Raw genomic sequence first — 24,123 nt, 5'->3', positions numbered from 1 at the left:
CTTCCGAATCAGGCACAGAAAGCCTCAAGGGACAACTGGAGTATCGTAATAACAGTTAACAACTGAGTGGATATGTGCAGAGTGACCTCAACATATTATACCACATAGTCACACCTGATATTACCATTTTACTTCATTGGTTTCGTGCAATTCTGCAGCACTACAAAAGAAATATACTGCCGATTCACGTCGCTCTTCACCAGGAGAAACTCAGCTCATGGGACAGCATCGTGTGTAAAGAAAAACAGTATTAACGTTTCCAGTCCAGTGAACCTTTGTCGACTCATCCTCACTTTTTTTGTTCACTAATCACAGGAATTCAAAACTCTGCAGTTAGAGTCATTGATTATTGTTCACTCGTTTCCCCCCGACCCCCCGAAGCAAAGGTTTGCTACTCAGCTCCGCATTGGTTTTTAAAATATAACTTTGATGCATAAATATAAATTCTATTTAAAGGAGGACAGACAATATAATTGCAGTACCCACTTGATATGGACGACGTTGAGATCTTATCTTGGTGGTAACAGGAACTTATAAGCAAATGATATAATTTCCCTCTACCGCCTTCAAAAATTTAAACCCGCAAATCTGACCACTTGGTATTTTTGATACGTCTTACTTACTAGTAAATATAAATTGATTATGTACAAATACTCACTTTGATTTAGAGAGGAATTTCTTTAGTAAGCTCTTCTTTGCATACAGACAGCCAGTGCTGTGCACTTGCCTGCACTGACCTCCGGTCAGAGACAGACCCTGCCATTTGTACCAACCACCAGGGACTGCATACCTGCGCAGTGCGCTCAAAACTCCAACTGCTGCCATGAGGCCAACTGGGAAAACTCAGGAAAAGGTTCAGCCTCCATCCATAGACGCTCCTCCATCGCTGACTCTAGTGAAGCGAGAAGAAAAAAGGACATTTACTTCTAACCAGAACTCTCGTTATATCAAAAACACAAAAACTATCGCTGAACTGCTCTTCACCAAGGCACCCTGCCATTGCCGCTCATGCGCGGTCTGGATCAGGTACATGGTCACATTGGTGCACGTGCGAGTAGCACCTCATGGGCACGCGGTTGGTGGTGCGCACGAGCCTTCTTAGCCGTTGGGTTTCCCGGCAAAGTGCGCGTGCGTGTCGATGCTGCGCTTATGCTGCTGACAGCAACCCTTGTCCGAGATGACAATTGCTCTTATGGGATTTGTAATGTACTGCAGTTAGTATAAGACTTATATTTGAGCTCCTAAAGTTATTTCGTTTGTGAATAGCAGAAACATGTTGGTGCTGAAAATTTGCAATGAAATCAGAAACGACGGTGTAAGAAACAAACTCAATAAAATTTTAGACGAGACCAACAAATCTGGAAACAAGACAATTTATTACGGACTTGCAAGTACGGGCTGCAACTGCACAAAGCAATTGAGCGAATTAGACTTGGGTTAGTTTACAATTATACCAAAGTCTGTGAGAAGATTTGTAGCTCGGGTGCTCGTTGTTGTGGTTCTGTTCGCCGAGCTGGGAATTTGTGTTGCAGATGTTTCGTCCCCTGTCTAGGTGACATCCTCAGTGCTTGAGAGCCTCCTGTGAAGCGCTTCTGTGATCTTTCCTCCGGCATTTATAGTGGTTTGAATCTGCCACTTCCGGTTGTCAGTTCCAGCTGTCCGTTGCAGTGGTCGGTATATTGGGTCCAGGTCGATGTGCTTATTGATTGAATCTGTGGATGAGTGCCATGCCTCTAGGAATTCCCTGGCTGTTCTCTGTTTGACATGTCCTATAATAGTAGTGTTGTCCCAGTCGAATTCATGTTGCTTGTCATCAGCGTGTGTGGCTAGTAAGGATAGCTGGTCGTGCCGTTTCGTGGCTAGTTGGTGTTCATGGATGCGGATCGTTAGCTGTCTTCCTGTTTGTCCTATGTAGTGTTTTGTGCAGTCCTTGCATGGGATTTTGTACACTACATTGGTTTTGCTCATGCTGGGTATTGGGTCCTTTGTTCTGGTGAGTTGTTGTCTGAGAGTGGCTGTTGGTTTGTGTGCTGTTATGAGTCCTAGTGGTCTCATTGAGCTGAGTGAGGTCACCTCTCCAGACTCCTAATTACCCAATCTCTCTTACTAGGCTATACAACTGCCCATCTTCGCTCCACCCTTGTTACTTCCCCTTCCCCATGTTGGCAACCTTCCTCCCTGTTAGTGCTGACATTTTCATTATTTTGTCGATAGTACATCAAGATAAAGTTTAACATTTTGTATCAATACTGCTGGTACATTCCATTCTCCATACACTTCATCAATTTTGTATCATTTTTCTACAGCTCAGGCATTTTAGTTATCTCAGGTTTTTTGCTGAAAACCTATTTTAAAAGAGTTAACTTGACTCCAGAATTAGTATTTAATTAACCATAATTAAAAGTAAAGATACACTTCCCTAAGTACCTGCAGAGTTAATAGTTTTTTTGCTGGACCCCTTTTCTTAATGTTTTTATATATCTGCAAAAACAACACTTCTTTTCGTTTCTAACAACAGGAAACACCAGCATCTGTGAAGAGTTATCGCATAATTTCAGACCAGACAGGAAATGTAATTTCAAAAAATTGCAAGGACCATGATATGTGACATAAAGGTAACCACCTTTTCTTCAGTCACACTCTGGGTAAAATAAAGTCAGTGTTGTGTGTTTGGTCAGTCAATTATGTCTGTGTAATGTACAGCAACATTCAGCACCAAATCTAGGCTATGTATACCTCTGTGATGTTATAACAATGAAAATGCTTTGTGTTAATTAAAGGTTAAGACATTAGTCTCAACAAGCACGTGATATTTATCATATACTTTACGTGAGCTAACATATATGCCAGTCTCAGATTGATAATAGTGCTTGACCCAAGAAACCATATCATGGTGACACATTATTTAACATTTCAGATCAATTTTTTTTTATTAGAACTGGGGAAAGTTAAAGATCTAATAGACTTTGAACAAGAGGTAAGGACAAAATGAAGATTTGTGATAAGGTGGAGGACAGGAGAGATTGAATGATAAAAAGAGTTACTTCCATGGGGTAGAAGGGAAATGTGGTAGGGCAAGAACAGAAACAAAATGAAAGAATGTCTGGAGCACGCGTGCTACTGGAATTAAAGGCTAAAGCTCTCAACTGCATTTTGTGGTTATGATCTGTTGTCATCACAGCCTCAATACCCACTTTGTTGGCCAGGAATCCACACTGAACACCAGTTCTCCAACTCTTCTTATGAGGATTATGACTTCACCGCTGACCATCAAGCCACCATTTTGAAAGCAGATGCTTCCCTCATTTCTTCATGAGCAAGTTTGAGGAACCAAATGGCCTCCTCCTGTTCCTATTTCTTATGATCTTTATGGGGTTCTGGAATTTTCCCTGAACAGCTTCTTCCTGCTTCCCAAGATCAACAACTAGCTCTGCTCTGGTGGACACAACCTTCCTGCCCCAGTAAATTAATTTCTTCCAATTTTGACTCCATTTATCTCTCTCCAAACTGTCTGCATTAGGGGATTGCAAGAGGAGAAGAGGGAGCTGTGGGGTCATGTAACTTACTATGTACATTTAACCCACTTCTAACTATCCCATATGCCGCACTTCTAAACATTTCTTACATTTTTGGCATAATAAAATTTATCAGTGTTGGGACCTTTGCTATTTGTGGTAAATATAAGTGATTTAAATTTGATTGCAGGATTATGTGAAATTTGTTGGAGTGTTAAATCGTGAAGAGGATCAACTTACATTGCAGGAATGTACAGATTGGTTGCTCAGATGGTCTGATCAATGGCAAATGGAATTTAATCAGGATAAGTCTGAGGTGATTCACTTGGGCAGGACAAATAAAGCAAGAGAATATATGATGAATGGCAGGACCTTGAATACACTTTGACATGCAGGTCTGTGGTCTTTTAATGTCGGACAAGTAAAGTTATTGCCTTTATTAGCTGAGGCATAGAGATTAAGAGTAGGTAGGGTGTACTGCAATTGGATAATAGTCATGATTCGGCGATGCTGGTGTTGGAATGGGGTGTACAAAGTTAAAAATCACACAACACCAGGTTATAGTCCAACTCGTGTGCTTCCAATTAAACCTGTTGGACTATAACCTGGTGTTGTGTGATTTTTAACTTTGCAATTGGATAAGGCATTGCTTTGGCAGAAACTACAATACTTTGTGCAGAGGGGAATCCATGTTATCAGAAGGATATCATGGCACGAGAGAGGATGCACAAGCAATTTACCAGAATGTTACTTAGACTGGACAGTTTTAATTATGAAGAGAAATTGTTTACCTGAGAGGAGACTGAGGGGAGCCACTATTGAGTTGTGCAAAATAATGGGAGGCATAGTTAGTATAGACAGAAAGGAACTTTTCCCCTTGGTGGAGGAATCAATTCCAGGGACATAGCGTTAAGGCAAGGGACAGGAGGTTTAAAAGGACTGTGAGGAAAAACCTTTTCACCCAGAGCGTATTGGGAATCTGGAACTCAGTACTTCTAAGGGTGGAAGAGGCAGAAGCCCTCATAATTTCAAGAAATATTCAGATGTGTTGTTGCAGTGCCAAGACATTCAAGGCTACGGGCCAAGTGCTGGATTTTGGGATTAGAATAGTCAGATGCTTGTCTTTGACTGGCACAGATTCAATAGACAGAATGGCCTTTGTTCTGTGCTGTAGATTTCTGTGACTCTATAACTGTTCCAAACCTGTTCTTTCCTGGGAAAGCCATAGTTATACTTCATAATTTACTGTCTGTGAGGACATTTATGTATCACTATTGTTTTGTGTTTTGACTAAAAATGTCATAAGAAAAGCATTTTTTTAAAAAAATCATCTCCTGATGTGGGAATCTAGACAGTGGCTCTGGGAATAAGAGACCTCGAAAATTAGCTACCTGCGCTGTCCAAATATTGGGATTTGCCGATAACTGGCACTTTTGCCAGTATGTCCCACCATTTCAGATGTCTTTCTGGTTTGCATCAGGTGTTATAATGTTCACGAGAGGCCACAATTTATTACTGTTTCATAAAACAAAATTTAATTGAAACTGATAGTAAAATCAGCAAATTGTATTGCTTTCTCATCAAGCCTCAAGGGAGGAATGAATGTTGACCGGCCTGCATTGGAATATTGAATTACCAATAGACTTCAATAAAAAAGGCGGTTCCCAAGACTGGTTAAAAAAAATCCTTGTCAAGGGAACTGTTGATGAGAATGTATGATTCACATCAGTCCCAGTCTGGCATAAAATCAAAGCTGATGGTGATATTTCAGTGCAAAGCTTTTCCTGAGGAGAATTTTTTGATTTTATTGTCACATGTATTTTACAGTCAGAATGCAATAATACAGGGTGAAAAATTTTCATTTGTCGTCACTGTGAGATATTGTATTATAGGTCTCATTACTAACCCACTCACAAGTGCCTTGTTTATTCATTCGTAACTCCTTTCTTACCCACTCTCAAGCGAACACAGTGTACCTGTTTCATTCATTCATAACTCCCTACTATAATAAAATTTCATTTGTTCGTTCATAAAACCATGGTTATGTAGTATAATTTTACTATCATAAGATAGACCAAATTAAAACAACTGGAAATGTGTTGCTGGAAAAGCGCAGCAGGTCAGGCAGCATCCAGGGAACAGGAGAATCGACGTTTCGGGCATAAGCCCTTCTTCATTCCTGAAGAAGGGCTTATGCCCGAAACGTCGATTCTCCTGCTCCCTGGATGCTGCCTGACCTGCTGCGCTTTTCCAGCAACACATTTCCAGCTCTGATCTCCAGCATCTGCAGACCTCACTTTCTCCTCAAATTAAAACAACCCTTTCTAATCAAAATAACCCTTTCAAACCCATTACTGCATTTTCACACCTTATCAGTCATTGCTATAAGCAGTGTTTAGGCCTATTTACCTCTGAATAAGTGTAGCATATTAAGAACAATACCAACCCCACCATCAAGTCTCCACAAAACATTATAATATTAATTAGCCCTTACCAACCGTCTCTCGGACCTGATAAGATTATAGAACACCAAACATTTCTCCCAATTAGTATGTACCTGTTAAATACCCTTCAACTGGGCTGTTATCTCAGTAAGAAACCAACTGTCATAACAGCACTGATGTGAAATTGCATGAATGAATGAAACTCACACCAGCAAATAGTAAACAAATCTCACATCGGCTGTGGTAATCAGTTTAATATCCTTTATTCTTTTCTTAAATACAGGTACAATTTCTAACTTATTTAAAGCATGTCAGCCTAGTAAATGTTTTACTAATGTTTACTAACAGTTAAGACAAAGGATTAACACCTCTTAATTATACAAGCTGACAGGACAGTCACACTTAATCCTATCAGGAGTAGCAGCTAGTATTTAGCACATGTTTTAATCAATCTCCTGTCTCCCAGGACAGATGCCTGTCATTCCATTGTGTATTATAGATAAAACAATATAACATCACAGTAATGGGAATTTTAATATATGTAAGAACTGTGCATAAAGAGGCTAGTGTAAGATCTGTATTTTGGGACTCTGTTGCCACCTTGAAATTATGCTTCTTGTGGTTGCTGAATAAAGAGGCTATTTTCTCCACTCACTGATTTCGATCATTATTTGAAGACGATCCCACACCACAAATCGGCGCCCTTTTAAATAATTTAAGAATAGGGACAAAAAAAATTTCAGAAAGGCACTGTGATCCACTTGCACAAGAAAGGTTTAATTGAAGAAATAGATCAAATAAGTGTGAAATTTGAGAATGGGGGACTATTGAAGAAAGAACTTTGCTTCTCTGGGATTTGTTCATATCCCACCTTGTCAACAGTGTAGTCTGTGTTACACAATCAACCAAAACCAACTTAGCAGTTATACCTGGCCTTATGAATGTAGTTCAGCCCTTGGAAATGTGCAAAAATGAACTTATCCAGGACAGCATCTGAAATATTTGCAACAACTGCAAACATCTGAAGATAAACAATTTCACTAAGGGCAGAAGTATGTGACCATCCTTGCAAGCAGTTGTGTCATAGCGTCATAGAAATGGGGAATGAATTTGATCCTAAAATTGTCAAAAAGTTAATTTCTAACATTGAATATCAAATGTACCAAGAGCAATTACTTATGCAACAATAATGCCAAAGTTAATGGGGTACTGAAGATGCCAAGCTCAGGGACGAATCAAAGTTTGATATTATACAACAAAGCTACTCATGTTGTATATTTTATGGATCCATGCAGAGACAACACGAGTTTCTATGAACATAAGTTTCATTTACTGTGCTTTAAAATACTTACATTACTGTTTTCTGAGACCCCCCCCCCCTCCCGCTGCCCCCCAATTAAGCATAAAGAGGATCAAGAGTAAACAGACCACAACATGATAATCAAACTCTTAACTATTGAATACTACATTTTTTCCCTTTGGAAAACTCAAATACCTTATTTTAAACTAAACCATCGAAGGAACAGATATTTGTATATAAAGTTATTTCGTAGAATTCAATTTGCCTTGTTTGACCAAGTACAGAAATAATATTTGTATCGAGACATCAAAGTTTTTGTTGTCTCTGTTGTGATGAGCAAATTTGAGGTTGGAGTTCTGTGTGATCGACTAATGAAAAAGATAGTCAACCTAATTGCAAGGGCCTGCAAGATATTCAATCTTGAAGTTAATACTGATGATCTTGATTCCATCGATCTGTCAATGACTAGATCTTGAAATGGCTTAACATTGTAGTCAGCACTTGATAATCGGTGCAGAGAGTGAATCTTCTACCAATGTGGTACATGTGCCAGCGTCGACAGGTGTACGTGTAAACTAATACTTCCTGCACTTCAGTAAAATATTTGCATTCAGTTTCTGACATCACGTACGATGCGTAAGTGATTTTTTTTGCTTCCTTTGTGTCCTGTGTTGGCACAGCTGCAAGCATATTTTCAGATGTACCAGTTGTGACAAACATTTCCACAGGTGAAGAACTGTGAGGACTGGGATGCAGATACAGCCTTCACCTTTAATGTGCCAAATATGGTTGTTGTGCAATTGTTAATTCCCAATGGATGTCTTTGCACAGTAGCTTCTGATGAGTCTCCATGATCTCTGAGGATTTGGAAGGAATTTATGACAGAAGTGGCACTGTGGTTAACACTGCTGCCTCACAGCGCCAGAGACCCGGGTTCAATTCCCGCCTCAGGCGACTGACTGTGTGGAGTTTGCACATTCTCTCCGTGTCTGTGTGGGTTTGCTCCGGTTTCCTCCCACAGTCCAAAAATGTGCACGTTAGGTGAATTAGCCATGCTAAATTGCCCGTAGTGTTGAGTGTAGGGGAATGGGTTTGGGTGGGTTGCACTTCGGTAGGTTAGTGTGGACTTGTTGGACCGAAGGGCCTGTTTCCACACTGTAGGTAATCTAAGAAAAAGTTTTCGTATCCTATGACAAAATTAGCTCCAATACTTCATGTTGAAATCCTTCAAAATCATTCTGATCACTATCTGAATCACCAAACAATTCATTCCAATTTTAGTTTTCCATTGTTCATTACTAGATTCTGTGAGTTTGAATACAGACATTCTTCACTGTGCTTAATTGGTTCAGAAAATAAATTTTTGAAACATTGCTAGGTAATTACCATCTCTAGTAAGAGACAATCTAACCACCACTCTTTGACATTTGATGGTGTTACCATCACTGAATCCCTCACTATCAATATCCTGGGGATTGCTGTTGACCAGAAACTCAGCTGGACTCACCATAAAACTCCATTGGCCATGTTAACAGGTCAGAGGTTAGGAATACAGCAGCAAATAACTCACCTCCTGCCTCCCCAGAGCTTGCCCACCATCTACAATGCACAAGTCAGGAACGTGATGCAATACTCATCACTTGCCTGGATGAGTGTAGCTCTAACAACACTCAGTAAGTTTGACACCATCCAGGACAAAGCATCCTACTTGATTGGCACCATATCCACAAGCATCCACTCCCTCAGCCACTGATTCCCAGTAACAGCAATGTACTATCAACAAGATGTCTTGTAGGAATTCCCTAAAGATTCTTAGACAGTAGATTCCAAAGCCAAAACCACTTCCATCGAGAAGGGCAAGGGCAGCAGATATACAGGAACAGTACCACTTGCAAGGTCCCCTCCAAGACATTCACTTCCTGACTTGGAAATATATTGCCATTCCTTCACTGTCCCACCAAAGTCCCGAAATTCTCTGCTTAATGGTATTGTGAGTCAATCTATAGCATGTGGACTATGGTTGTTCAAGAAGGCAGCTTCCCACCAACTTCTCATGGGTAACTATGGATGGTCAGTAAATGCTGGCCAAGTGGCAACTCTTACATTCAACAAGAGAATAAAAAGATTGGGTGTGGACCTAGCTAAGAAAACAAGCTGTTGAAAGAGAGTGAAGTGTGGAGAAATCATTTTAAAGCACTGCAAGTAGTAATGATGATCTCTGCATGGTTAGGAATGAATTTAGAGTCATAGAGTCATAGAGAAGTAGTACAGCATGAAAACAGACCCTTCAATCCAACCCGTCCATGCCGACCAGATATACCAACCCAATCTAGTCCCACCTGCCAGCACCTGGCCCATTTCCCTCCAAACCCTTCCTATTCATATACCCATCCAAATGCGTCTTAAATGTTGCAATTGTACCAGCCTCCCCCACATCCTCTGGCAGTTCATTCCATACACGTACCACCCTCTGCGTGAAAAAGTTGCCCCTTAGGTCTCTTTTATATCTTTCCCCTCTCACCCTAAACCTATGCCCACTAGTTCTGGACTCCCCGACCCCAGGGAAAAAACTTTGTGTATTTATCCTTTCCATGCCCCTTATAATTTTGTAAACCTCTATAAGGTCACCCCTCAGCCTCCGACACTCCAGGGAAAACAGCCCCAGCCTGTTCAATCTCTCCCTGTAGCTCAGATCCTCCCACCCTGGCAACTTCCTAGTAAATCTTTTCTGAACCCTTTCAAGTTTCACAACATCTTTCCGATAGGAAGGAGGCCAGAATTGCACGCAATATTCCAACAGTGGCCTAACCAATGTCCTGTAAAGCTGCAACATGACCTCCCAACTCCTGTACTCAATACTCTGACCAATAAAGGAAAGCATACCAAACACCTTCTTCACTATCCTATCTACTTGCGACTCCACTTTCAAGGAGCTATGAACCTGCACTCCAAGGTCTCTTTGTTCAGCAACACTCCCTAGGACCTTACCATTAAGTGTATAAATCCTGCTAAGATTTGCTTTCCCAAAATGCAGCACCGCGCATTTGTGTCAAATATTGTTAGTGCCACTGTTCACTCTAGTCAGGGTTGTCATGACTTTAACGTTGTGTTTAGGCTTTGCTCCAGACTGTGATCACAGCTTAAACTGATCAATGAAGGAGTTTTTATTCAAGGCATCCAGTAGGGATCAGAATGGCTGAACTCAATATTGGTTCCAGAGACTTCAGAAAGCAGAAAAATGGAAGTGAGGCTTTGTTTTAATATTTCAAGGAGCATAGCAAATGTACATTTATTTTAAATGAACTATACTTTGTGATTAAAAGCAAATTACTGCGGCTGCTGGCATCTGAAACCAAAAGAGAAAATGCTGGAAAATCTCAGCAGGTCTGGCAGCATCAAAAGTCAGTTAGACTCGAAACATCAGCTCTTTTCTCTCCTTACAGATGCTGCCAGACCTGCTGAGTTTTTCCAGCATTTTCTCTTATATTTTGTGAATTTTGTTTACTTGTTTGCTCTGTTGTTAAATCATTTATTTTCAGTTATCTGGGAGCATGCATCTTTTGGAGGGTAAATGTTCATTATTGAGGAGAGTCAGATGGTGGCTAATGTTCCCTCTAAGTTTTCTTTATTTTCGCAGGCTCAAAGCTCCTCTGAACACTGTGTTGAAATTTATGGAGTGAGAGGGGCAGCTATGGTACAAATTGTTTCCCAAATCCAGAAGTAAAGTCAGTCCCAAATGGACATTTTATAGAGGACAGCCCACAGCCAAAATAGACAACCTTAGCGATATGACGATAGATATTTCCAACACTTAGCACAAGGATGTTCTAACTTCAAGAGCCGTCCAGTTCCAACAATGCCAGAATGTGGCAATGGAAACCTTTTGAGGCTATAAGCAAACCCACAGAGATTGTCAGTTGGATCTAGCTCGGACCCTGGCATTTTTGGCAGGGAGCTTGCAAGGAGCCTAAGGAGCAGGATGAGGCATAGGATTTGGTGGTCAGATGAGAAGTGGCAAACAGCAGTTTCGTCGGAATGTGCTCCTGACACATACAGGGTGCATGTACCGTCTTTCATATACGTTTATGTAGGTATGTTGGACTATCATTTTAAGAGTCCAATCATGTGATGTTCTATGTCTATATGCATCATGTTACTGCAATCCAAAAATGTTTGGTGGGCAGAAGCCAAATTCAAAGGGCTGAGAAATGATAAATGATTCTTTCAATTTCTGTGAACCATTGTATATATAATTGCAAATACTGAACATGTTTTCATTGCATTTCATTATTTATTGTGTGTTTATCTAAGTTTGTTGGACTATCCCTTTAAGCACCTGACATTGACATTTTGGAAGAAAGCATCTTAATATGTGCCTTGCCTGCAGAGTGGTCACATTGTAATATAAAGCTTCTGCTGTTGTGAAACACTTTGGCCTTCCATCCTTCTTGGAATGTTGACACTACTACCTCCCACTTCCTTCCCACCTCTCAACCAGCTGAATGAAAAAAGTGCTTTTAAACTCCGACCTGTCTGCTGTAGCTACAGTATTATAGCACGGCAATGTAATATTGCGGCCATTTGGCTTGTTAAGAATTTCAATTTCCATTAGTTACTTTTGAAAACATGATTGGTGGGTAGGTTGTCGGTTTCAGCACCCACCAGCCTATGGGGATTTGTCATGGATGGATGGGAAGGCATGGACTAGCCACCTGACACTTTAAATGAAATCATGTCCAGCAGACAGCCATAAAATTCAGCCATATATTTTTGACTGTAAAAAGTTTTCATTTTAAAAGAAAAGCAATATATTTAGAATGATGGAAATCTGAAATAAGAAATGCTGGAGAAACTCCAGAACAAGAGAACGAGAAGAAGAGTCATTGGATTCGAAATGTTTACTCTTATTCTCGTTCCACAGATGCCTCCAAACTTGCTAAGCTTATTCACATTTTCTGTTATTATTCCATTTTAAAGGTCATGACTTATGCTGGAAATTTCTCCTGAAGAAATTGTGAGTTGTCTGTCTATTTCAGTTTTCTGACTGCATGGCTGCACACATGTGTATCTGAGAGAGAACATAGTGATGGATTTTGATACTTTTTTAAGCTAGAATATGGTGGCCAGGCTATTACAAATCAGAAACCCTGGCTATAACTTAGATCTATTTAGATACTAGGCATGTTATGGTACATTGTACTCCTCTACATTGGGGAGACAGGCCGCTTACATGCCGAACGTTTCAGGGAACACCTCTGGGACACCCGCACCAACCAACCCGACTGGGACAACACCACTATTATAGGACAAGCCAAACAGAGAACAGCCAGGGAATTCCTAGAGGCATGGCACTCATCCACAGATTCAATCAATAAGCATATCGACCTGGGCCCAATATACCGACCACTGCAGCGGACTGCTGGAACTGACAACCGGAAGCGGCAGATTCAAACCACTACAAATGCCGGAGGAAAGATCACAGAAGCGCTTCACAGGAGGCTCCCAAGCACTGAGGATGTCACCTAAACAGGGGATGAAACATCTGCAACACAAATTCCCAGCTCGGTGAACAGAACCACAACAACGAGCACCCGAGCTACAAATCTTCTCACAAACTTTGAACCTTGAAAAGACCTAATCCTGGAGTACATTTTTAAATTATTTATGGAATCAACTTCTGCTATCTTTTCATGGTGAACATTCCAGAGGTTATTGAATCTGAATTTTAAAAAAATCCTACATTTTCCCTCTAGATCTTTTGCCGATGATTTTTAAATCTGTAACTTTTGGTTTTTGATCCCCTCACCAGAAGGACTGGTTCTGTCAAATCTCTCCTCATTTTGAAAACCTTGAATAGGCCATCTCTGAACCTTCTCTTGGATCAAGGATCAGTCTGTTTTTTCCAGCCTCTCCTCATGATTGATGTGCTTATCCTTGGTAAACCTTTGGACCCTTCCGGAGGCTTTCTCAAATATAACAGAATCAAATAGCAATTTATTGTCACTTGTATTTATGAAAATACAGTGAGATGTGTATAATTCAGTTTGGCACCATTTTAATTACAGAAATTTAAAACACAAAGTTCATCTTTTGTTCCCTCCACAGCTGTATGATGAATCCTTATCACTGCATATCATGTTGTATGAGCTAGCAGGATTTGGGTCCCCATAACTCTGCTACTACCATATTTTAGGTAGGGATCCACAAACCTGTTTTGTTCAGAATCACGGAATTCTTACAGTATGGAAAGAGGTCATTCGTTGAGTCCACACCAACCCTCTGAAGAGCATCCCACCCATACATAGCCCCTTACTCTATCTCTGTGACTTCATATTTACCATGGCCAATCAATTTTTGACTGTGAAAGGAAACCAGATTGGTTGAAATTCACACAGATGCAGGAGAATGAGCAAACTCCACACCGTGACCCAAGGTGAACCCGGGTTCCTGGCGCTGTGAGACAGCAGTACTAACTACTGTGCCTCTGTGCCGCCCAGCTTTGTTCAAAGGGTCTCTAGAAAACCAATAGGTAGACCAATAAGAAGTGGCTCTTATCTCTATCAAGGTATACTCAAATGTAGTATCGCCATCAGATACACCCCTGAGAAGGAATATCTGTGAAGCTCTGAGAATGTACCATCAAAATGTTCCTCCCATCTTCCACAAGTGCAGATACGTTCACTTGGGTGTGTAATCTATCCTGAATAGGCTCAGGGACAACTGCTGGTGAGCTTGGCACAGACATGGGCCTTATAGCCAGTGGATGAAATCATGACCAAGCTCTCTAAAACCCAGAGGATATTTGGAGAACAGGTCCCTGCTGAGCACACTATGATGATGAGACTCTGGATGTGGACATGAACGAACCAATGGAATGCATGAGAAGCAGAGGAATGTTAGGCAGAGGTGTCAGAGATTACGTGTAGACTGGAACAAGATGCCTCGGAATCTGGCCAAGTTCTGTCTGACCGAGTAGTTCTGGCCTGGCAGCTTCCATAGTGACGGCCGCTGCCCTGGGAAGTTAGGTCCAGCAGAGCAAACAAAGGGAACTTCAATCTATTATTCAAGCTACAGGCGCATGGATGAATTCATTCAATGGCGAGGTTAGGCCTCCCTGCAAGTGCTACATCCCTTCAAAGTGTGAAGATGGTGCCATTGTGCCCCAACAGGGAGGAGGACTGACAGCCAGGCATCCAAGAATTCTTATCCCAGGATACTTCGGCAGAGAAGTGCCTCTCCACCTTCATCTGCCTGTGACCTAATAACCTCAAGGAGGGTAGGCCAAGAAGATTACATCTATGCAGGCATCCCACAGCAGGCCTCACTGCTCTAGCTCCTAAACGACCAGAATTCACCCACCAAAGTCACCTGAGGCATTCTGTCAAAGTGGTCAGCAGGCTTCCTCAAGCTTAGCTGCAGCTGTCAAGGTAGCACCCAGCTGTAGCAGTAAGAAAAGAAAGAATAAAGAACATTAACATTTTCTTTTGGATGTGCAGCTGTCTATGTTATGTGGAACCAAGTATTTCACAAACATAGCACTTTGCACTACATGAATGAAGTTTCTTTCTCACTGTTAAGGCTTCTAAATGTTTCTGTTATGTGCAAGATGGATAGGGTAGCAATGATAGGGTAGCGGATTGGGTCTGGAAGGGATGATGTTCAGAGGGGCAATGTGGACTTGATGGACTGAATGGCCTGCTTCCACACTGCTGGGATACTGATTCTATGAGAGTCATGATTCTTTGCAACTGTCTCCCTGAAAAAAAACGGTGAAAGCGGAGTCTTTGAATATTTCAGAGCAGAGGTGGACAGATTCAAATTAAGTAAGTGGTGAAAGGTTAAAAGGCTGGTGGGAATGTGGACTTAATCATATAATCAGATCAACCGTGATCATCTTAAATGTTGCAGCAGGCTCGAGGGGCTGAGTGGCCATTCCTATTCCTGATCCTGTGTTTTAATCTACATCTACCTGCCGATCGAAGGGTACAGCTGGATTTCCAAGCCATTATTATCCAGGATCCCTGTTTCTACTGAACTTCTAGGTTGTAACCCTTGTGGAATTTGATGAGAAGACATTGGAACAGTGGTATTGCACTTGTAAGAAGGGGTGGGGGTGGGGGGTGGGGTGAATAACTTTGTTGGTTGGACAGCTGGTTTACAATTTACAATAATACTAACAGTGTGGGTTCAGCTGCACCAGCTGAGGTTATGATAAAGGATTGTCCTTCTCAACCTCTCCCCTTGCCTGAGGTGTGGTGACCCTCAGGTTATACCATTACCAGTCATCTCTCTCTCTCATTAGAGAGCTGCCCTATGGTCCAGTAGGACTGTGGCAACTTTATCTTTACCTGTAATTTGTTCCCTACAAATTGTTTCCACAGGCTTCTGAACAGTTTGGACTGCAAAGTATTTATCAAACAAATATAGTGGAACCTCTAGATGCCAAATACCCATGCCAACATTCCACTTTCTGTATTGGAGTTATTTTCCTGTGCCATTGTGATGGGTTTTGGATCTGAATGTGACACATTAGTTGTCCTGCAGCAGACCCGTACCAAGGCCTTTTTGAGAGGTGTCTATTTCAGAATGGTAAGGTTAGAGAGTTTACTGAAGTACATGTTGTCTCTTGATGTAAGACACAGCATTCTTTAGTGAAACAATATGTAGAGATGACCAAAGTAAGGTGTTTTTTTTTCCAGTTATGAAACCAGCTGAGCAATGTTCAAGCATAGTGCTGTACCCAAACCTAGCAAATTTGTGTTGATCTTTCACTGCTCAACAGAGAGATGTCAAGAGGAATCCACCGAATGTCTACCCGAGTTAATGAGAGTTCAACAAAATTATCCAAAAGTGTGTTTCTCATGAATCTCAATGCATTTTGCCAGGTGCTATTGGTAACCAATCAAGATTGTGGCACGGTGGCACAGTGGTTAGCACTGCTGCCTCACAGCACCAGAGACCCGGGTTCAATTCCCACCTCAGGGGACTGACTGTGTGGAGTTTGCACATTCTCCCTGTGACTGCGTGGGTTTCCTCTGGGTGCGCCGGTTTCGTCCCACAGTCCAAAAATGTGCAGGTTAGGTGAATTGGCCATGTTAAATTGCCCGTAGTGTTAGGTGAAGGGGTAAATGTAGGGTTATGGGTTTGGGTGGGTTGCGCTTCGGCGGGTCGGTGTGGACTTGTTGGGCCGAAGGGCCTGTTTCCACACTGTAAGTAATCTAATCTAATTGCTTGCCACATTCATTTGGAAAGTTTTGCTTTACCAGATTAACATTGGGATCACTTTGGTCCTCATCATTTTCCAAAGGAATATGTCCAATATCGTATAATGTCTTCAAATAGTCATATGCCACATGTTAACATATTGATACTTGGGAAACAGGGTGACACGATCAGAGTCCTAAAGCAATTACCTGTGGAAGGGCTCACCCAAAACAGCATGTATTATTTTCAAAAGAATGTATTTTCTTCTCGCAACATAATCAACAATGATGGTAGACATTAAAAAGACTAAAGACCTTTCAGGATTTTGCTACTTCAAACTCAGTTCATGACTCCCAAGATCTTAGAAGATGGTAAACCAGTTGGTGATTGCTTTTGTCTCACTTTGCAACTACCACAGAACCCTGACACATTCTGCAAGAAAGCGCAAGAATGTGGCTGCATCAATTGAATGCTTTTCACAGGATCAAGGGCATGTTGTGTCGTAGATGTCCTAGCTTAATACAAGTTGGCTTTTCCAATCATTACAGCATCTGAGGCTTTAGTTGCAGTCTTAGGAGCAGTGCTTTTCCTGTAGAAACCAGTTGGTTGTCATAAACTGGTCGATTATACATTATAAGCATTATCAGTCATGGTAAATTGTGCAGGGCCATTTCTGTGATTCTGGCACCTAATGTCATCCCCTGAAGTAAACTGTCTCTCTTGCTTAAAGTAAGCAGGTAGCCTGCATTTGCATTCCTGCTGGTTCCAATCACTACACTCCTTTTCTTCTCTCTCTCTCTCTCTCTCTCTCTCTCTATCCCCATTCCCCCTTTCTTCTGTTGGGGCCTTTCTCTCCTTTACCTTCTGCTTTTAATCGTAATTCAAAGTTTCATTTCCTTTTCTCTTCCTTTTTGTTCTGGTCTGGCTATTCTTTCCTTTCTTTTTCCCTTTCCATTGCCTTTAATTCCAGCTGCTTCACTTGCAATCAAATTTTAGCCATTTCCAAAGATTCCGATTGTATTCCTGACAATTGTAAATCCTGTGCAATTGCCACAACTATCTCCACTTTCCTCACAGGTACAGGCAACCCCACCTCCAGCTTTTTTGCCAATTCTGGAAGCTTTGCCTTGCTTACTTTCTGTAAAACTTTTGAAGTGACTTCTTCCACCCTGAGGAAACCCTTAGTGACTGAAAGAGCCATTATTACACAAGGCACACCCTGTTTAAACCAACAAAATACAATGCTTGAAATGAAAAAAATTCAACACTTACTACTCACTGCCTTTGAGTCCCATAATCTTAAATCCATTCTAGAAATAGAGATTTTGATCCCAACAAGAGTCACCAATTTGTTATGGACCACAATATATTTTGAATTTATATATTAAGAAAGGAGACCAGACTGTACCCTTTTCTTATTTTAAAGGTATTGTGTTCTGGGCGCAATTTGATTGGTCAAATTACCAGTGTTGAAGCAAAATGCACTTGTCTCATACACGATAGTTAAAATACATTAGAAGACAAATTGTAATAATTTAACTCTGATAGAAAACTTAGCAGAACAATAGATTACTTAATGAATAAACAGTAACTGTTCCAATATAGTAACATCCCATAAACACACCCCCAATAAAGGCAAATTCAGCAAAATAGATTGTCTTACAGGCAATTGTCTAGTCTAGGAGGAAAGAAAAAAAAAACAAGAAGACTCTGTGTGTGTGAGAGAGAGAGTAGCAGGGAGAAATGTATTGCAGCTTCCACCCAGCTTCAAGAACCTAACAACTGCCACTGAAGCATTAACAGTAAAAACAGTGCTGGCTCTGTGGAAGCCTGACCCCACTCATTTCGGCTGCCTCCATTGCTCCAATTTAAAAAAAATACCCAAAGCCTCATAAGCTCTTTACTTTACTGGATTCAAATAGCCAGCTTGTTGTATCTGTCTTTAAACCTCTCTTCAAAAAAACACAGAACAATATGTACTTCTTAAAGCCACAGTATCATCACATCACCACCCCGTTTACCTCCCACTCCACTAATTGTGCACCTGCACCCTTCGGTCTCTTTTTTTCAGCCACACTCTCCAGAACCGTATCATTAACTGTATAAGTTCTGCCCTGGTTTGCCATACCAAAAGGCAACACCTCACATTTGTCTAAATTACACTCCATCTGCCATATCCCTTTACTGTGAATAGCCTCTCCCAATCAACTTGTGAAAGTTCTTGCCTAATCCTATCAAAATTGGCCTTACTCCAATTTAGGACTTCAACCTTTACATCAGGTCTGTCTTTTCCATAACTATTTTAAAACTAACAAAAGAATTATGTCTGTTTCTAGTACAGTGAGTGTTGATGCAGCTTATTTCAGAAATGGTTTGGGGATGTCGGTGTTGGACTGGGGTGTTCAAAGTTAAAAATCACACAATACCAGGCTATAGTCCAACAGGTTTAATTGGAAGCACTAGCTTTCGGAGCACTGCTCCTTCATCAGGTGGTTGTGACAACCCCCTGGTAGTTGAAGTTTGGATCTAACAGTGTGAAATGTACCCATAGCTTTGATGGTTTCCTTGAAGTTTAGTTCGTCCATTTGCTTGGTTTTCAAGCTTTGGCAGAAGGCTGGGCATCTGATTATCTTCAAATGCTTTACTGAATTAAGCCAAGGAGTGTTTGTTGACCCAGTTCTTCAATGGAATCTTGTTATGAATAGTTGGCTGACTTTCAAAACAACTATTTGATTCCGCTCTGGAGGGTTAGTTCACATAGTGGTCAAACAGAATATGAACTTTCTTATTGTGACAGATTTTGACTTGGTCTGAGATCATGGTTTTCAAGTGAAATTCAAGTAATATTTATTTATTTAGTCAAATTGATCACCTTCCCAAGGATTTGCAATTGTTAGTATATAGCTTGTGAGTTATTTTTACCATGGATATTGGATGACGGCTCGGGATTATACAGAGATGAGGGATGTCTTGAGGGCATGGGGTAATAAGAGAGTGAATGTCAAGGAGCTGTACACATCACCAGACTGGGCTGTTATTTCAATAAACAGAGGTGGGCCTCAGTATTGATCAGCTCCTGTTCCTGGGCTGGGTCTGATGAATATAGTGTTGGTGGGCAGAAGTAGAATCACAATGATTTACTTGTTAAGTCAATTCATTATTCATCTTGTCATATCTGCATGAAGATTCTTGTGCTTCAGTGTGAGAGCTGGCCTGAATTTTATAAATTAATATGAAAGGAGGGAAAAGGAAAATCCCAGTATTATTTTGGCTGACAACAGGAAATAAAACCTTATTTCTTCACTAAAATGTTGACATTCTTGTTTTTAATGAATTGATGTTGAGGTGGTCATTCCTACAATGTATTAGTATCAAAGGATCACAAAATCTCTACTGCTTATACCCATCATGACAGCAGCACTTCGTCAGGCATCGGAAATCCACGAACAGCAGCCATAGCATTTTCAATCATTTTCTCCAGGATTTCACGAGTGGTCTTTTCAGTAGCACCTCCAATGTGGGGAGTCAGAATGATATTTGGTATGTGTAGTAAAGGATGATTCCTTTTAGGAAAAGCACAAGATGGTTGTGATGTCAAATGGGTTTCTGTGCCAAGGTCATTGATTGCTATTTTTGAATTGATAATTTGAATAAATGAATGTGACAACATACCTTGGAAGGGGCTCTGGTTCAGAGACATCTAGTGCTGCTGCACGAATAACCCCATTCTGAAGTGCTTTCACTAAAGCATCCTGCTCAATCACTCCACCTTGAGATATCAAGCAAACTATGTTAGCTTGGTCTCATAGTCTACTGTATGTGGAACATAGATTTGAAATATGCATGCAAAGTAAAAGTTATATAGTTTTAGCAACATTTATTTTGGGGAAATTTATCCCAAAAATGTTTTATTGCAGTTGTGGAGGCCATATCATTCATTTTACTTGAAATTAATGTCAGTTAGGGAAAAATATTGCATCTAACATATAACTGTAATGTTAACTTTATAAAGAATTCATTAACTCAAAAATGATTGGTTGAGGTAACCACTATCTCCTGTTTTCTTGATTACTGTTCATTATGTTTCTCCATGGACAAGGCATTCTGGTTCAACAGCAGCACTGTTTCAATGGTTAGAACAAGTCAGTAGTGGCTTGAAGAGATGGGGACATGAATGACAAAACCAGGCATGTTCACCTCATGTGCCTGGGCCTGAGTGGCTGCTGTGGGTAAATGTAGATGAGTTAGGTTTAGATTTCTGCAAGTGTAATTCCTTCTCGGTTAATGGGATAGATATTTGAGGAGTCATGTTGAGGCTGGGAGAATGTTGCAATAATGACGAGGAGGAAGAGTACTTACTATTGCCTTCCATCTGGAAATTGCAAGTGCAGGCTAAGTGACTGGGTCTGTGAGGGAGGAAACTGCAGCACACACGTCAGAGGGCTTTTAGAGGGAACCAACAAAGATTACAGGCATGTGAAAGGTCGAGTGCAAAAGCCTGTATGATGTATACTCCCTGGTCATTCTCCAGAATTGTCTCTGAAGGTGGCACCGCTCTGGCACAGCCACTGGTGGATAATTCTTTGACTGCTAAACTTCGTGCACAAAGGTATTTAGATTAGATTAGATTCCCTACAGTGTGGAAATAGGCCCTTCGGCCCAACCAGTCCACACCAACCCTCCGAAGAGTAACCCACCCAGACCCATGCCACTCTGACTAATGCACCGAACACTAAGGGCAATTTAGCATTGTCAATTCACCTAACCTGCACATCTTTGCAATGTGGGAGGAGACCAGAGCACCCGGGGGAAACCCACTCAGACACGGGGAGAATGTGCAAATTCCGCACAGACAGACGCCCGAGGCTGGAACCAAACCTGGGACCCTGGTGCAGTGCTAACCACTGAGCCACCATGCTGCCACCCTAAACATTTAAACATTTGGGATCTTCATCCAGAAGGGCCAAAGGTGTCAGCAGCATATAAAGCGATGTGCACACATTGTTCTATCTGATTATAAGTGATGCTGTCAGCTCTGTGCACAAACCTCAATCCATGAAGCCCCTTGTTTGATTATGAACTCCTGCTGGATGATATGACCAAGTATCATCACTTGTCTCTGCCGCTACGTCAATGCATCTTCTCCTGAAACTTATGCAGGATTTATTTTTCTCCAGCATTCTAAAACTCTTTCAATGGCTTCCAATTCTCCACTTAGCTTCAGGTCATCCTGAAGCAGATCCTGCTCACACATCACCACAACCAAGCTTTCTTATATTGATTTATAATCCTTTTCTCAATATTTCATGCACTATCGATGAAAATTTCATACAGTTTATATACCAGCAATATTACTCTAATCTTGACCTTCAAGTTGACTTTGGGTAGTCCACTTTGTGAGGTGGTGAATGAGTTTAACTACTGCATGGAAAGCTCTGTTATATGTTCTAATATACAATAAGTGTCTTGCCCAGTCTGTTTGATCCTTACTAATTGGAAGATGTTGCCCCTTTGAAAGGAAACATATATTGTTGACATAACTACATAAATATTTAGGCTGCTCCCCGGAGATGCAATGCTGAAACCATCAATCAGTGGAATTCACAAGTGCTCCTGTGAAGAAGAGTATAAACTATGGAATCTTGTAAAACCCGTCCAAAAAATTAGTTTTGATAATTTTCTGTGTTAGAAATGTGTCACTTTTATAAAAGATTTAATAGAATTACAAAATCAGAAACTTCTTAAATAAGGAACTTAGTCATAGCAAACAGATGGTGAAAACATTTTTGCAAACGACATTTATATTTTTAAAACAAGCAATCACATATATATTTTCTTACCACGGGAGATATTAATGAGAGTAGCGTTGGGTTTCATTAGACTGAGCTCTCTTTCCCCAATCATTTTGGAAGTTTGAGAAGTCAAGCTTACTACTATCATCACAAAATCTGACTTCAGGAGGAGATCATCAATTTTTGCACAGTAACAAGCCCCAACCAGCCTCTCTTCTTCCTCAGTCCTAAAAATAGATGAAGCAAGTGTTATGATAAAGATAGAGAATTTTTAGTACCTGGTATCCAGTTTATTTTAGTTTAGTATGCTGTTTTGGAAAATGTAGGGGATGATGGACTCTCAGGAGAGTGTAGCATGAAATGCCAAGTTTCTGGTATCGAGATTGGCACTAATGCAATCAGGGGACATTGGGTTCCAAGCGATTGATTGCGATAGGGGACTCTGCAGTCAGAGGCACAGACAGACGTTTCTGCAGCCGACAGCAAGAAATCAGTTTGGTGTGTTGCCTCTCTGGTGCCAAGTTCAAAGACATCTCTGAGAGGGTGCAGAATGATCTCAAAGGGGAGAGGGACCTGCCGGTCATTGTACACATTGGAACTAACAACATAGAAAGGGAAAAGCATGAGATTCTGAAGGGATAAAAAAAAAAGTTAGGCATGAATTTAAAAAGGAGGTCTTTGAGAGTAGTAATATCTGAATTACTCCCAGTGGTATGAGCTACTGAGGATAGGAATAGGAGGATAGATCTGATGAATGTGTGATTGAGGAGCTGGTGCAGGGGAGAAGGGTTCACGCTTTTGGATCATTGGAATCTCTTCTGGGGTAGAAGTTACCTGTACAAGAAGGACAGATTGCACCTGAATTTGAAGGGGGCTAATATATTGGCAGGGAAATTTACTCAAGCTACTTGGGAATATTTTAAACTGGTAAGGTGGGACAATGGGTTAGGGGGGTTGGACCCAGGGAAATAGTGAGGAAAGAGATCAATCTGAGACTGGTACAGTTGGGAAAATGAGTGAGTCAAACAGTCAGGGCAGGCAGGACCAAAGCAGAGATGAAGGTAGGACTGATAAATTAAACTGCATTTATTTCAATGTAAAAAGCCTAGAAGGGAAGGCAGATGAACTCAGAGCATGGTTAGGAACATGGGACTGGGATATCATGGCAATTATAGAGATGTGGCTCAGGGATGGACAGGGCTGGCAGCTTAATGTTCCTGGAAACAGATGCTATAGGAAGGATAGAAAGGGGGAGGTGGCGCAAGAGAGGAAGGGGAGTGGCGTTTTTGATAAGGGATAGCATTACTGCTGTATTTAGGGAGGATATTCCTGGGAATACACCCAGGGAAGTTATTTGAGTGGAACTGAGAAATAAGAAAGGAATGATCACCTTATTGGGATTGTATTGTAGACCCCATAATAGTCAGTGGGAAATTGAGAAACAAATTTGAAAGGAGATTTCAGTTATGTGTAAAACTAATAGGGTGGTTATGGTTGGGGATTTTAACTTTCCAAATGTAGATTGGGTTGCCGTGGCATTAAGGGTTTAGAAGGAGAGGAATTTATTAAGTGTGTACAAGAAAATTTTCTGATTCAGTATGTGGAAGTACTAGTGGAGAAGGTGCAAAACTAAGTGTGACTTGAAAGTGTGATGCCAACAGTGTGGGTTCAATTCCCATTACTGGTTTGAGGTTACCATGATGGACTCTCCTTCTCAACCTCTTCCCTGGCCTGAGGTCTGGTGACCCTCAGGTTAAATCACCAATGAAGAGAGCAGCCACTATGGTCTGGTAAGAAAATGGCAACACAACAATGCCAAAAGTGGCCTCAACAACATCTGTGCAGCTGCAACATGACCTCCCAACTCC

The 24,123-nt window shown here is 41.1% G+C and overlaps 1 protein-coding gene across 1 annotated transcript in view; it reads right to left on the bottom strand.

Annotated features, from left to right (window-relative positions):
• Positions 1-6,398: 6,398 nt before the first annotated feature.
• LOC148141149 (uncharacterized) overlaps positions 6,399-24,123 on the bottom strand; it is a 57,320-nt gene continuing 39,595 nt past the window's right edge. The window contains exons 4-7 of the mRNA XM_087978456.1: positions 22,304-22,482; positions 20,136-20,232; positions 19,867-20,026; positions 6,399-6,662 (exon numbers count right to left, since the gene is read on the bottom strand). Of these exons, the coding sequence (XP_087834582.1) occupies positions 19,870-20,026; positions 20,136-20,232; positions 22,304-22,482 (433 nt within the window). The 3' untranslated portion in view covers positions 6,399-6,662; positions 19,867-19,869. The remainder of the gene's footprint in view (positions 6,663-19,866; positions 20,027-20,135; positions 20,233-22,303; positions 22,483-24,123) is intronic.

This window comes from Chiloscyllium plagiosum, unplaced genomic scaffold (assembly GCF_037043375.1).
Source record: "Chiloscyllium plagiosum isolate Xiang-an unplaced genomic scaffold, Cpla_swu_hap1 HiC_scaffold_34, whole genome shotgun sequence".
NCBI classification, from domain to species: domain Eukaryota; kingdom Metazoa; phylum Chordata; class Chondrichthyes; order Orectolobiformes; family Hemiscylliidae; genus Chiloscyllium; species Chiloscyllium plagiosum.
The sequence above is the reverse complement of the archived record's forward strand: the minus strand, read 5'-3'. Positions and strand labels throughout refer to the sequence as shown.